The sequence below is a fragment of the Dendrobates tinctorius genome, unplaced genomic scaffold (assembly GCF_039654945.1).
Source record: "Dendrobates tinctorius isolate UK_male_01 unplaced genomic scaffold, ASM3965494v1 ptg000201l, whole genome shotgun sequence".
NCBI classification, from domain to species: Eukaryota; Metazoa; Chordata; class Amphibia; order Anura; family Dendrobatidae; genus Dendrobates; species Dendrobates tinctorius.
In genome coordinates this window covers 10,449,082-10,464,119 of record NW_027361868.1, presented here as the reverse complement: position 1 = coordinate 10,464,119, position 15,038 = coordinate 10,449,082, and the positions used below count along the sequence as shown (strand labels likewise).

General features: G+C 40.8%; 1 protein-coding gene across 2 annotated transcripts in view; it reads left to right on the top strand.

Annotated features, from left to right (window-relative positions):
• Positions 1-15,038, top strand: part of KCNH1 (potassium voltage-gated channel subfamily H member 1) — a 386,099-nt gene that overhangs the window by 274,231 nt on the left and 96,830 nt on the right. For both annotated transcript variants that reach the window (XM_073553403.1, XM_073553402.1), the window contains one exon: positions 1,359-1,555. In XM_073553403.1, coding sequence (XP_073409504.1) covers positions 1,359-1,555 — 197 coding nt within the window. The remainder of the gene's footprint in view (positions 1-1,358; positions 1,556-15,038) is intronic.

Below are 15,038 nucleotides of genomic sequence, written 5' to 3'. Positions count from 1 at the left end.
GGGTATGTAAACTTTTGAACACAACTGTATATTGATGGCCTATTCTTAGTATAGGTCATCAATATCAGATCGGTAGGGGTGCGACACACGACATCCCTGCCGATTAGCTGTTCCCGGTGTCGTCGGCTGCTGGATGTGATCAGTTGCGGAGCTGCACAACACAGTCCGTCAGCTGTATAGTGGCTGGGTTCTGCACATCCACCCGTATTTGTTCACTGCTGCAGCCACTATACATTTGACAGAGCAGTGCTGTTCCGTTCCGCAACTGATCACATTCAGCCGGCACTGGGGACAGCGAATCGGCAGGGGTTCTGGGTGCCCCACTGATCTGATGATGATGACCTATCTTATAGATAGGTCATCAATACAAAGGTACTGGAAAATCCATTTAAATATGCAAGAAGCCAAATTTCTGAGCACGTTTGCAGAGCTCCTACACAAATTAATGGTGAAAGCCACTCTTGTCTCGCCACTTCTCCATCCCTGACATCACAAAACAGGACCCCATTGTCAAGAAATATGCAGGTTTCAGTGGTGGGAACCCTCATCTCTCAGACATTTATGGTCTGATCTTGTCGATATGTTAAAATGTACCAACATCTTCTACAGAGATCTCCTCATTCATATCAGTCCCTAGTTTTCCTCATCTCTCACACAAAGCTTGGGCAATTTCAAAGAACTTAATTTACACTGACCATACACATTTGATTTAGATTGTCCAAACTCTCATTTGTTAGATACCCAGTGGACCAATAGAACCTTCTGCGATTAGTGCAAGTTCCCTAGATGCTATGGTCAACAGCGACCTTGGCACTTAATTGGTTAGATGAGGTGGATGGGGAATGTGGACATTTGTCACCAATTGCTGATGGTTTGCTACACTAGAACTAAACTTCACATAGATTTACAATATGGCCACCATCGGTATGTACCAATTAGAAGAAATTTAACAATCACCAAGAAGGAATTTAAAAGTCATATTTATTCCATGTTCTTTAAAAACATAGTGAAAAAAATTCTGGACAAAATCATGTGCACGATGAGTTTCGAACCGCACTGGTTCTTAATCGTAGCCTAACGGTTCGAAACTCATCATCCACATGATTTTATCCACTCTGTTTTTTTTACTGTTTTCTAGATTCCACTATTTTTGTTTAAAGAATATGGAATAAATGTGACTCGTAAGTTCTTTCTTGGGGATTGCTGGATATGTACTTCCCAGTAACCAGCTGGGTTTCTATTATCCACGCATCCCTCCCTACATTTTTGGATTCAGGAATTATAAGTAGTTTTTTCCTTTTTATCATCGGTATGTATTTGTGATCAGGTTTTGAAGAACACTTTTGTTTTTGTTGCAGGTAAAGGTGATGTGTTTGGAGACATATTTTGGAAAGAGACCACCCTGGCTCCATCATGTGCCAATGTCAGAGCTCTGACGTACTGTGATCTTCACGTAATAAAGAGAGATGCCTTACAGAAAGTCCTGGAGTTCTACACTGCCTTTTCCCACTCCTTTTCCCGAAACCTTATTCTTACCTATAACTTGCGTAAAAGGGTGAGTGCAACTCGAAATTATGTTCTAGAACTTATCACTGTGATGACATTATATTATTAATGTACGTCGATCAGCGGTCATTTAATGTCCTGTTTAGACCAATCGATGTGCACAGAATGATCGTTCTGTTGATTTTAAAGATCATCTCACCCGGCGAAAAAGTGTTTTGCTCATTTGTTGGGTGATTGTTAGGAGTGCTCCTTCACTTATTATAACAGGCCCTTGCTTTCTAAACGGGGGAGGTGAAGGACAGACCAGCATGGTGCCAGTCGTCGGCCTGATTGGTGGGTCCCCAGTTTAATGATGGGCTTTGACACATTAGCGAACACAAAGTTCCCCTCAGTGTATTCTGTAGCAGCCGGTCCTTGTATTACAGCTCCACTGTTGCTCAATACAATATGAATAGAACTGAGCTGCAGTACCAGGCACAACCACTACTTGGAGCTATTTCTAATAATCAATCTAGGAAAGCTCCTTTAATCCTTTGATCTGCTGGACCCCCCACCAGTCAGATATTGAAGCATAAGGCATCAATAAGAAAATGGCACAAAAAAGACCTTCAATAGATACTACACAGATTTACCATGCAAGGAACGATGGTGGATTCCCTTTATGAGAGCTGTAAAACGACTGCAGTGGAAATACATAGATCAAAGAGACCCTCATAACAAAACAGGGTCCTATGTTGGTGCTACTTCATGTAATCCCACCTCAAGACAGGAGGACTTAGACTTCATTTGATTGTAGATATGGGGGCCTTGTGCGCCGGGGACAATTTTAGGGGTTGACAAACTGGACTATTGCCCAAATACCAAACTCGAAGGATGTTTTACAATTTTATGGCACAGTTTTGTGCTCACTACATGGTTTTGTTATTTGAATAGATTATGAGGCTATTATATGGCTATGCCGTGCGGGCATTACAAATACGTACTATTTGGCATTGGATGGCAGTATTTATGTTTAAAAATTATGGTTAAAAGTGCAAAACTAATAGTGTTGAGGCGGGTGGGAGCTACTTTTCTTATTGCCTACCGCCCTATTGTCCTGGACCTCCACTATTACAGTACATGGCACTAGATGCAGCAACATGGGCAGCCTCTATCATTTTGGAAGAGGACAACTCCAAAAACGTAACATTTTCAATCTTTTTTTATCTTTATACTTTTTTATCACCTATTTTGTTTTTTTTTACATGTTTATATTTGGATTATTAAGTAAGCTTTTTACATACTGGATGTCTAAAAAAAAAAAAAAGGAATCACAAGCGAGTATTTCTTTTTTTTTTTACCGTTGTTGTGATTCATATATGGGAATTGTCTGAAACAAAACCCGTCTGTTCATTGTTTTAAGGGTGAGATTTTTTTTTCCTTCTATGTTATTTTTAGACAGCAAAGGAGAAAAAAAAAGTAATTTCTGCCACTAATAGGACATCAAGAGAGCCATTCTGAGCTTCTGCTTGAAGTTAGGGATTGAGTCAGAGGCCTCGCTGTGGTTTATGCCTAAAAGCCCAAGTAAACCAAGGGAACATCTGGGATCGGAGCTTTGTCCGGTGCATGGGATGAAATGGTCATAGGAGGCATCAATGTCAAATGTCATAGGTGCCTGTCAATCAAGAGTGGGTCAGGGGATTCGGTTATTTCTGACATTTCCATGATGACATTTTTACTAAAATTACCAAGAAGATGGCATAAAATCCACAACTATCCAACTAATCCACATCATATCAGACTCTCACCTACCATCGAAACCTTCAAAAAGAGCCTGAAGACCCACCTCTTCCGACAAGCCTATAACCTGCAGTAACCACCGATCGACCAAACCGCTGCACGACCAGCTCTACCCTCGCCTACTGTATTATCACCCATCCCTTGAAGATTGTGAGCCCTCGCGGGCAGGGTCCTCTCTCCTCCTGTACCAGTTATGACTTGTATTGTTTAAGATTATTGTACTTGTTTTTATGTATACCCCCCTCACATGTAAAGCGCCATGGAATAAATGGCGCTATAACAATAAATAATAATAATAATAATAATAATAATAATAACTAATGTTATAGATCCTGATCCCACCAGAAAAGGTAACAAAGCAGAAAAATGAAATATATGAATAAACAAAGTAATAACAATGAGTAAAAAAGTAAAATAAATGCCACCGATGTTAGACTAATACTGAAATAAAATGTATTATTGATGCCTATCTTGACATAAATCGAGTTTTTATAACATTAGGATGCCCAGCGAGACATGAAATCTGCTCCCCGCATCTGCTTTACTCCTTCAATACAATATGCAGCATAAGATAACAAAACCTGCACGTCATCATTGCAAAGCGGCATTGCTCATTCAGTTTCATCTGATTCAGCAGGCTGCCTTGTTAGAAATCAAAAGCAGTTTCCCATCTTTTACATTTTGTCATTGGGTGCAAGGTGTTGCGATCTCTGATTAGGATCAGTCGCTTTCCATTTTCTTCTCTGCCTGGCCCAGACCACCAAGACGACTTCTCACGGCCACTACTTCTCTCTGCAGAGTCGGCTGTCCCCCTTTGTGCACTGCCCAATAATAGTGCCACCTCAGGGACCCCGTAGTAGTGAAGCCCCCCCGTGTGTTCCACACAGTAATACTCTACGGTTTCCGCTATGTATCCCTCTCACAGTAATGGTGACCCCTAACAAATTATTTCTCCACCTGGATATGATCCTACAAGCAGATGCTGGTTTCATAAATGTCTAAAATTGGAAGACCTCTTTAATTTTCACTACGCTAGTCTAAAAATCTACAGCATCCTTTTATCTGCTCACTACGGATCCTAAAAAAACAACAACTGTTACAAGAGTAAAGAGTTTAGGGCCATAGAATAATTTCCTCCCTTATATTCATAGAGTAATGGATTGTTATTTTGTGTCTTAGTCATATTTATATTTTGTCTTTTATTTTATTTTCAATTTCTTTTTTGAAAAAAAATCAAAAATCAATACAAACTAGCCATGTAATCAGAAGACTTCATGATCTCTGGAACCGACTGGTCAGAAATAACAATATCCGCTTCACCCCAATCACCAGTAGTGATGGTAAATCTCAGAAGGCCTCTGTCTAGGTCAACTCAATATTACTCCATCATGGATTGAATTCTGATAGACTCTCGAGAATCATCAAGTTCAAGGCTATGGCCTCACGAGCAAGAAAGCTAGCAGACCCAGGTCTGACCACAGGTCACATCCTCTGAAAAATATGACCTGCGTGTATAAAAATGACCATAATAACTAGGATAATGATATTCCGTTAAATTCCTCTCCCAACTGTTCCTATTCCTCCGAGTATACAGTATGTATGTTTTTATTCAGTGGGACAAGCAACCAGTATATTCTTACTTTTTGGGGCAGATTTATTAAGATAAAGTTTGTTGACTTTGACGTTTCCTATTTTGTGTTTTGTTTTTTTTTGTTTTGTTTTTGTTGCCTTTGTTTAGGGTGAGTCGTAGTTTGTTTTTGAAATGCAGGTTTATTTAGCTTTTTTTATTTTAACTTTCAGTTAGTCGATGCAAAATACTTACACTATTAGTTGTGCGAGGACCCCGGTTATCGTATCCAAACATGAACAACATGTATTAGAGAAGAATTTTTACTTTATTTAAGAACCAAGATAAAACGTCTTCGCTGTATGATAATATATGATGAGGGAGGGACGCCAGAGCTATGAAGCTACCGAAAAGGAGGGTTCCCTGCCTTTCATACCGGCGGATATTTGATGATGGACCCCATGCGACTAATTAAAGGTTAATTGTTAGTCTTTTAAGAATAGTTGATGGCAACAGCGGAGTTACCAAGATGTGCCGCCATTTCTACAATGCTTTGCAGCTTCTTTACTTACGTACAGTTTGTAATGTTCAGGTGTACCAACACTTACATGAGCATTCTCCCAGCACAGAATGCAGCAGTGTCCACGTTTTCGTCATGTTTTTTTTTTTCTGTCTTAAAAGGTATGTGCACACGGTGTCTTTTTCAGACAGATTCCGCCCAGAAACCTCCTGAAAAAGCACCACCAAAGCTTCCCCATAAAATTAGCATAATGCACAGCAATGTGAAAATGACATCGCTGTGCAACAGTTCCTTCTGATGTCACTTCTTTAAACTATTTCAGAGTTCGAAAACCCAGAAGCCGTTAAAAGAAGTGACATGTTCGCTCTCTATACTTTACAATATAAAGTAAAAGATGCCAGTGGTGGGGCGGCCGCAAGAACAACGACAAAGCCATCTCAGGAAAACGACTGCTGGTATTTTCATGACACAGTTTGGCCTGGGTAAACTCGATGTTTGTAATTAAACACATCTTTGATTTACAAAGGAGGTGCAGAGATCACAGAGGAGAGCAGAACTACTTGTTATTACATGTCTCACACGAGAAAGCCTGCTCTAAGCTTCTCTAGGGGCGTGTTCTTTTCTTCTGCATGATGCCTCCTGCTTATGATTGGTCAACATCGTGCAGGGAAAAAAGTACACACCCCAGAGAACAATCTCTGCTAATGCCTCTTTGGTCTTAGCAAAAATTACAATCTTAATTTTACATGCTAACGTCGCCACAAGAGAGATGAGAAATAATAAAAACAAAACATAATTTTATTCAGCTCTGGAGCCACTGTTCCATGATGTGGACGGTTTATCATGTTGAAACTGGTGAATGGTCATCTTTAAAGCTTTTGCGTAGCACCTCCTAAAATTAAAGCTTAGCTAGTACTACATAAAAGAAGGGGATGTTTGAACACCTTCTATCAGTTCTGCTACATCATTTGTTTGTCCTTATTATTGTTATTATTATCATACATTTATATAGCGCCATTTATTCCATGGCGCTTTACATGTGAAAAGAGGCAAGTATAGACAAGTACAATAAACATGAGCAATACAAGACACACATAAGTACAGAAGGAGACAGGACCCTGCCCGCAAGGGCTCACAGTCTACAGGGGAAGGGTGAGGATACACTAGGAGAGGGTAGAGCTGGCCGTGCGGCAGTTCAGTAGACTGAGGATCACTGCAGGTTATAGGCTTGTCGGAAGAGGTGGGTCTTCAGGTCCTTTTTGAAGGTTTCCGTGGTAGGAGAGTCTGATGTGATGGGGTAGAGAATTCCAGAGTATGGGGGAAGCACGGAAGAAGTCTTGCATGCGGTTGTGCAGCCAGGGAAATCCGCCACAGAGTTCTTTGTTTAAGGAAGTGCAGTTGGGCAATGGATCAATGTGCTGTAAAGACTTTCACTACCAGCCCTCCTGCAGATGCTCTATAGCATGGGGTACACAACTTGTGGCTCGTGACAGCCTGCCTGATGGTGACTTTTGAGAGTAGCCCTGCGCACAAGAGCAGATTGGGATGCGTGTATACTGGTGGGAAGGTGAGGATAAGTTTAGTAAACTGGAGATAGGATAATACTGCCAGTTATTGGGGTGCTTGAAGCTGGATGTGTTAGTATGGTGAGTGTGCTTGATACAAGAATATCGGAAGAGGATAAAATGGGAACCCCTGGATGTATAATGGAGAGAGGAACAAGGATTCTGTGGTGAAGCTTTGGCTGTCATTATATTGGGACTGTTGGTGTCACTATGGTGTCAGTGGGAAGGGTCTTGCTGAATGTGACTCATGAACCATCTATCAGACCCGAATGTGGGCTCTCATGGTAAGAAAGGTTGGGAACCACTGCTCTACAGGGTAGTCAGAAGCTGCCAGAGAACCGGAGGCACAGATTGTCAACAGCTCACAGAGTGGTAAAAAGAATAAGTTGGGTAAAAAATAAAATTGGAGACATCAGGGAGTGTTTTCCACCTGGTGTAAAGGAAAACAAGAAACTAATTAACGGGACATTCCAGGAAAAATGTATACATTATGTTATGGTTACTGCAACACCTAAGGGGGTACAATTGACTGATAGAAAAAATTGGCATATTCAACAAGTGTACATAAAGTAAAACCTCATTTTTATAACATACCCTTAATGCCAATAATGTAAGGCCTAATTTGAACTAATCATCAAGAATGTATGAAGAGGAGGAAAAAAAACAATACAAAAGTCCCAAGTGATACTTACAAATAGAAAATATTATTAGTAAAAATATATATGTACATACAGGACAGAGGAAACAGGAACAATATGTGTGATGAAAACCAGGAGCAGTAGTATTTAAATACATATGAATATCATATCTACCATCATGAAATACCATGTAGGAAAATGATCATGTAAGCAAATTTAATTAGGTAAATCGATCATGTCATCAGTTCTACCCTGGTAAACAATGGATATGGTGTCAAGATTTGGTAGGTAGCAAACATGGTGCTCAGGCCGGCTATGACCAATAATACAGAGTCAATCTGTTTATAAATTACCTTGAACACTGGCATATGCAAGGTCTATAGTAGGCTGCGCGTCTGCCCCGACGCGCGTTTTGGACCTGCCTTTGTCAGGTGTATATGCCCTGGCCTAAACTATATTCTGTACTCCCCTTACTAGAGATCTCTATTACTCTTTATTACATCACAAATCTTCCAAGCTCACTTGGTCTCAATACAGATTTTTCACCTTTCTTTTTGTAGCGACAGAACAAATGATAACTCATTCTTGGGAAAAAAAACGCACAAACCATTCCCAGGGATTTTAGCCCTTGTAGATAACTTGTTGACCAACGAGCAACTTAAAAAGTGGTTTGAATGACACTTAGCCTAAATATCTCAAAATATGGGACTCGTGGATAAGTAACCCCCTACCATAATGTATAGTAAGTAATACATAATAATAATAATATATTTTATTTCTATAGCGCCGACATATTCTGCAGCACTTTACATTTCGGAGGGGACTTGTACAGACAATAGACATTACAGCATAACAATAATCACATAGATTATAACAGATACCAAGAGGAATGAGGGCCCTGCTCGCAAGCTTACAGTCTATGAGGAAAGAGGGAGACACGAAAGGTGGGTGGTAACAGTTGCCCTGATTGTATGGACCAGCCATAATGTTAAGTGTGTAACAGTACAGACACAGAGGGCTAATGGAGGCATAAAGCATGTGGGAACATGATGCGGGGAACCTGGTTATGGTAAAACTTTTGGCTGTGCCACACAGGGACAGTTAGATTAATGTGTTGGGGCAGTAGGCCAGTCTGAATAAATGTGTTTTCAGGGAACGCTTAAAATTGTGGGGATTGGGGACTAATCGTATTGACCCGGGAAGTGCATTCCAAAGAATTGGCGCAGCACGTGTAAAGTCTTGGAGACGGGAGTGGGAGGTTCTGATTATTGACGATGCTAACCTCAGGTCATCAGCAGAACGGAGGGCGGGGGTAGGGTGGTATACTGAAACAAGGGAGGAGATGTAGGGTGGTGCTGAGCCGTCATACTTGCATCTACTCCTGACCCTGTTCTTAATTTCTGCATGCTCCTTCATTCCTCCTTGCATTATATGCGCCACTTTTTTTTCCATTTTGTTGTCCCATGTCTCTGATGCCGTACGCCATTGCTTTCTCTCATGTTCGCTGCCACCTGATCGGTATAAAGTGCTGAAGTTGTATATCAGATTTTATTTTTGCTCACATCACATTGATAAAGAGTAATAAAATATTTGAAAGGGAAAAGTAATTTACGAGGCACCACACAGCGAATCTTTCAGTGTTTCTTTTAGAGCGTCGTCTACGCAGCCGATCTTGTATTTTGTTCTTACTTTTATCTGCCATTTGACTTATCTCTGAATAATACATCCAAATCTGGTTACTGCGTGAGCAAATGTGATTTTAAAGGGCCTCTGACATATTGTACTCAACATCACTTTTCGCAAACAGAACGCAGAAAATAATACGATAAGCATATTTATAAGTGTATAAATAAAAATCCTACGTGCCGCGCACTACATGAATTTTAATTTTAATGTAATGTTAATAAATGTCAGATAAAACCATTAGCTGAAAGCATTCAGAAAGTGAGGTCTCAGAGGAGTGACATTGCCTGAGCGAAGGAAGGATTACTCGTGTGTCTACTCCATTACGCTGATTGCTTACCTGCGACAGCCATGAGGACGTACGACCTTCAGACACAACAGGTCACTCCATGTTCCTGTAAACTGCGCAGTAGTCGCCACTTAAATAGAAATGTACATTGTGGGACAGCACAGGTGTAATTCCATATAGTGTTACACAAAAATGTGCAAAATTATTTTAATATCTTAACGACCTATGATGTACAGGGTAAATTATATCCCGGCTCCCTGCCTTTGATGCGAACCAAACTCAAATTTTTTGCCTGGCAGATGATGGCTGTAATAATCAGCCATCACCTGCCTGTAACAGCCACAGATGGAACGTAGCTCGGTCAATGGCTGTTAACCTGTCAAATGCCGCTGTCAATCAGTGCTGACAGCTTGGGTACTTGGTTACCTATTGGCACATGGTACCTATTGGCACCCCGAAAAGTGATCGCAGGGTGCGGATGGTTTAACATGATGGCCAGGGGTCTGCTGAAGACTCCTGTGCCTGACATGATGGTGCTTCTGTGAAAGCCAGCCCTTGGCCGGCATTCATAGGAGACCATAATTTTTGCTATTGATAGCAAAACCATGGCATTGCTAGGTATAGTAGAAGGTATCAGACAATCGCAGGTACAAGTCCCCTAAGGGGACCAACAAATACTGTACATATATATATATATTCAAATCACCCTCTTTCCCCAATTAAAAATTGAGAATTTTTTTTTAATTACAGATATTTTGTATCACTGCATCCCCAAAAGTCCATTCTCAGTATATAAAATAAATTAATCTGATGCACCAAGAAAAAAAAATCAAAATGCCAGAATTGTGGATTTTCAGCTGCCACAATAGCATAAAAAGATGTAACAGCGGGCGATCAAAACATCATATCTATCAAAAATTATATCAATAAAAACATCGTCACAAGAATTATTTTATTTTTTTATTTACAAATTGCTAAAAAAAATTTAAGGAAAACAAAATGTTTAGTATCGCCGTAATCGTACAGACCTGGAGAATCATATCGGCAAGTCATTTTTACTGTACAACAAATCCTTTAAATAAAAAATAAAAAAAACAATAATGGAAAAATTACGCTTTTTTTTTGCTATTTTACCACGCTTAAATTTTTTTCCCACTTTCCAGTACATTGGCATCATTCAAAACAACAAGTCGTCTTGTAAAAAAACAAGCCCTCAAAAGGGCTCTTGGAAGAAAGGGGATGAAAAAAAATGCAAAAATTAAAAATTGCCCCGTCCTTATCCATGGTGTCTAGTATTGCAGCTTTGGCCTATTTACTTGGACCTGGCTGAGCTGTAATACCACATTTAGCCCATGATCAAGAGTGGCGCTGTTTCTAGAGAAAAGCTTCCATGATTTTCAAATTCAATATCCAAACATTGCCTTTCGCAGTACGCTTTGTTATGGTTAATATTTTATAGCTTGCTTTGATTATCATTTAAACAATTTATATCCATACATCCAGCTTTAATATCTGTGTGTTTTTGTCTGCTCAATACAAGTTTTGTTAATAAAAGCAACAAGACAGGATATTGGTTTACTGAGAACGTTGGAATCTGGTTTAAGACCGTCTCCAGGAGTCCGTTAGTTTTTTTTTTTTTTTTGTAGCTAACATATCCTTTTGTGGTAATGTACTGAACCATCCTTTTTTCTGGGAAGACAATAAATACCCTCTGGCAAAGTAATCTGTATTGGATTTTTGCTATGTAATCTGAGGGCAGCATGAATTACGAACTGAGACACTGATTTCAGCTATTTGTCACTTATTAGGCTGTGTGCTGTTGTTTCAATACAATGAATGTTTTGTTAGCAAAAGATTATCACTGCTGGGCTAGGTGCCTGCATGCATCCTGGTCCAACCACACTCCCAGCACTGATTAGAAGCTTATTGTCAATATACAACGTACACAGAAAGCTGACAATAAGGGGTGTGGGCGGAGTTAGCTTTCTGAGCTCTGCTTCATGCTACATCTCTGATTGTATCACAACTGCTAAACACAGTAAACTAAGTGATGCATCGTTGGAATCAGGGTCTCTTTCTCTACGTTATGCTGTTCTTAGCTGGGGTAGCAAAAACCTACTGACAGATACCCTTTAAGACTCATATAGGTACTTTTACTGTTTACTGTTGATTTGAAAAACAAGATGATCTTGTAGATATGATACCTTTTAATGACTAACAAAAATAAAATAAATTATATTACAAAGCAAGCTTTTGCGACTTCTTAGAGTACCGTTACACTAAGCGACGCACCGGCGATCCTGACAACGATACGACCTGGTAAGGATCGCTGGTGCGTCGCTACATGATTGCTAGTAAGATGTCAAACAGGCAGATCTACTCAACGGCGCACCAGTGATCCCGACAATGATACGACCTGGTAAGGATCGCTGGTGCGTCGCTACATGATCGCCAGTAAGATGTCAAACAGGCAGATCTACTCAACGGCGCACCAGTGATCCCGACAATGATACGACCTGGTAAGGATCGCTGGTGCGTCGCTACATGATCGCTAGTAAGATGTCAAACAGGCAGATCTACTCAACGGCGCACCAGTGATCCCGACAATGATACGACCTGGTAAGGATCGCTGGTGCGTCGCTACATGATCGCCAGTAAGATGTCAAACAGGCAGATCTACTCAATGGCGCACCAGTGATCCCGACAATGATATGACCTGGTAAGGATCGCTGAGGCGTCGCTACAAGGTCGCTAGTCTAGTCAACGATCCGGCGATCCGTATAATGACCTTGGCGGTCGTTGGGACCTTGTCACACAGCAGCTTTTCTGACGACTTACGCCTGCGTCCCTGAGTACTGCGTCGCCAACGAGGTCGCTCGTCGGTGTCAATCGTAGCGATGCACGCTGGCCAGCGGGACGCCAACGATCAAAAAATGGCCTTTCTGGCATGATCAGCGATATCCAGCGGGGTGCCGGTCGCCGCTATGTGTCACACGTAACGAGATCGCTGTTGCGTCACAAAATCGGTGACTTTTCAGCGATCTTGCTAAAGATCTCGTTATGTGAGACGGGGCTTTAGGTCCCTTCCTCAGGCATGGTATAGCAAAGTTTCTGAAGAAACACAAATATGCACAAGCAAACAAAAAAAGGGGAGGCATGGTATAATGAATAAACATTTAACTAAACAAACTGAGCTCAGAGAATGAATCGTTAATTGGATTCGATTAGTGGTGTGAGAGTTTTATCATCTCAATATCCAAGTAAGATCAGAGGCCCGGTGCCCTCACTGTCTCTGGAGCAGATTCCACAGATTCTGTACTGAGCCATAAATCCTCCTGACAGATTTAGTCCTGTGTGGATGGAATCAAAGACTCTAATAAGTTTGTATTCCCACACCCTGCAATGTTTTTGTGATTTAACCCCTTCATGACCCAGCCTATTTTGACCTTAATGACCTGGCCATTTTTTGCAATTCTGGCCAGTGTCCCTTTATGAGGTAATAACTCCGGAACGCTTCAACGCATCCTAGCGATTCTGAGATTGTTTTTTCATGACATATTGGGCTTCATGTTAGAGGTAAATTTAGGTCGATCATTTTTTATTTTATTTGTGAAAAAAATGGAAATTTGGTGAAAATTTTGAAAATTTTGCAATTTTCAAAATTTGAATTTTTATTCTGTTAAACCAGAGAGTTACGTGAGACAATTTTGGAAACAAAATTTTTTTTTTGTTAGGAAGTTATAAGGGTTAAAAGTTGACCAGCGATTTCTCATTTTTACACCAAAATTTTCAAAACCATTTTTTTTAGGGACCATCTCACATTTGTAGTCAATTTGAGGGGTCTATATGGCAGAGAATACCCAAAAGTGACACCATTCTAAAAACTGCACCCCTCAAGCTACTCAAAACTACATTCAAGAAGATTATTAACCCTTCAGGTGCTTCACAGGGACTAAAGCAACATGGAAGGAAAAAATGGACATTTTAATTTTTCCAACAAAAATGTTCTTTCAGCATCAATTTTTTCATTTTCACATGGGTTACAGGATAAAATGGATCCTAAAATTTGTTGGGCAATTTCTCCTGAGTACACCGATACCTCATATGTGGTAATAAACCACTGTTTGGGTCCATGGCAGTGCTCAGAAGAGAAGGAGCGCCATTTGACTTTTTGAATGGAAAATATGCTGGAATATTTAGCGGTTGCCTCGTCGTGTTTGGAGAGTCCCTGTGTGCCTAAACTTTGGAGCTCCCCAACAAGTGACCCAATTTTGGAAACTAGACCCCCCAAGGAACTTATCTAGATGCATAGTAAGCACTTTGAGCCTCCAGGTGCTTCACAGAAGTTTATAACGCAGAGCCGTGAAAATAAAAAATCATTTTTCTCCTCAAAAAATGATTCTTTTAGCTCACTAATTTTTATTTTCACAATGGTAACAGGAGAAATTGGATCCCTAAAGTTGTTGTCCAGTTTCTCCTGAGTACGCTGTACCCCATATGTCGGGGGGAACCACTGTTTGGGCGCACGTCGGGGCTCGGAAGGGAAGTAGTGACGTTTTGAAATGCCGACTTGATGGAATGGTCTGCGGGCGTCACGTTACGTTTGCAGAGCCCCTGATGTGCCTAAACAGTAGAAACCCCCCACAAGTGACCCCATTTTGGAGAATAGACCCCCAAGGAACTTATCTAGATGCATAGTGAGCACTTTGAACCCCCAAGTGCTTCACAGAAGTTAATAACGCAGAGCTGTGAAAATAAAAAATGATTTTTTTCCTCAAAAAATGATTTTTTTAGCCCGCAATTTTTTATTTTCACAAGGGTAACAGGAGAAATGGGACCCCAAAAGTTATTGTCCAGTTTGTCCTGGAAGCTGGTACCCCATATGTGGGGGGAAACTACTGTATGGGCACACGTCGGGGCTCGGAAGGGAAGTAGTGGCGTTTTGAAATGCAGACTTTGATGGAATGGTCTGCAGGTGTCATTACGTTTGGAGAGCCCCTGCTGTGCCTAAACAGTGGAAACCCCCCCACAAGTGACCCCATTTTGTAAATTAGACCGCCCAAGGAACTTATCTAGATGTGTTGTGAGCACTTTGAACCCCCAAGTGCTTCACAAAGGTTTATAACGCAGAGCCATGAAAATAAAAAATCATTTTTTTTCCACAAAAATAATTATTTTAGCCCCCAATTTTTTATTTTTCCAACGATAACATGAGAAATTAGACCCCAAAAGTTGTTGTACAATTTTTCCTGAGTATGCTGATACCACATATGTGGGGGTAAACCACTGTTTGGGCACACGTTGGGGCTCGGAATGAGGGACTAGTGTTTGACTTTTTGAATGCAAAATTGGCTGGAATAAATGGTGGCGCCATGTCGCGTTTGGAGACCCCCCTGATGTGCCTAAACAGTGGAAACCCCTCAATTCTAACTCCAACCCTAACCCCAACACACCCCTAACCCTAATCCCAACCCTAATCATAACCCTAACC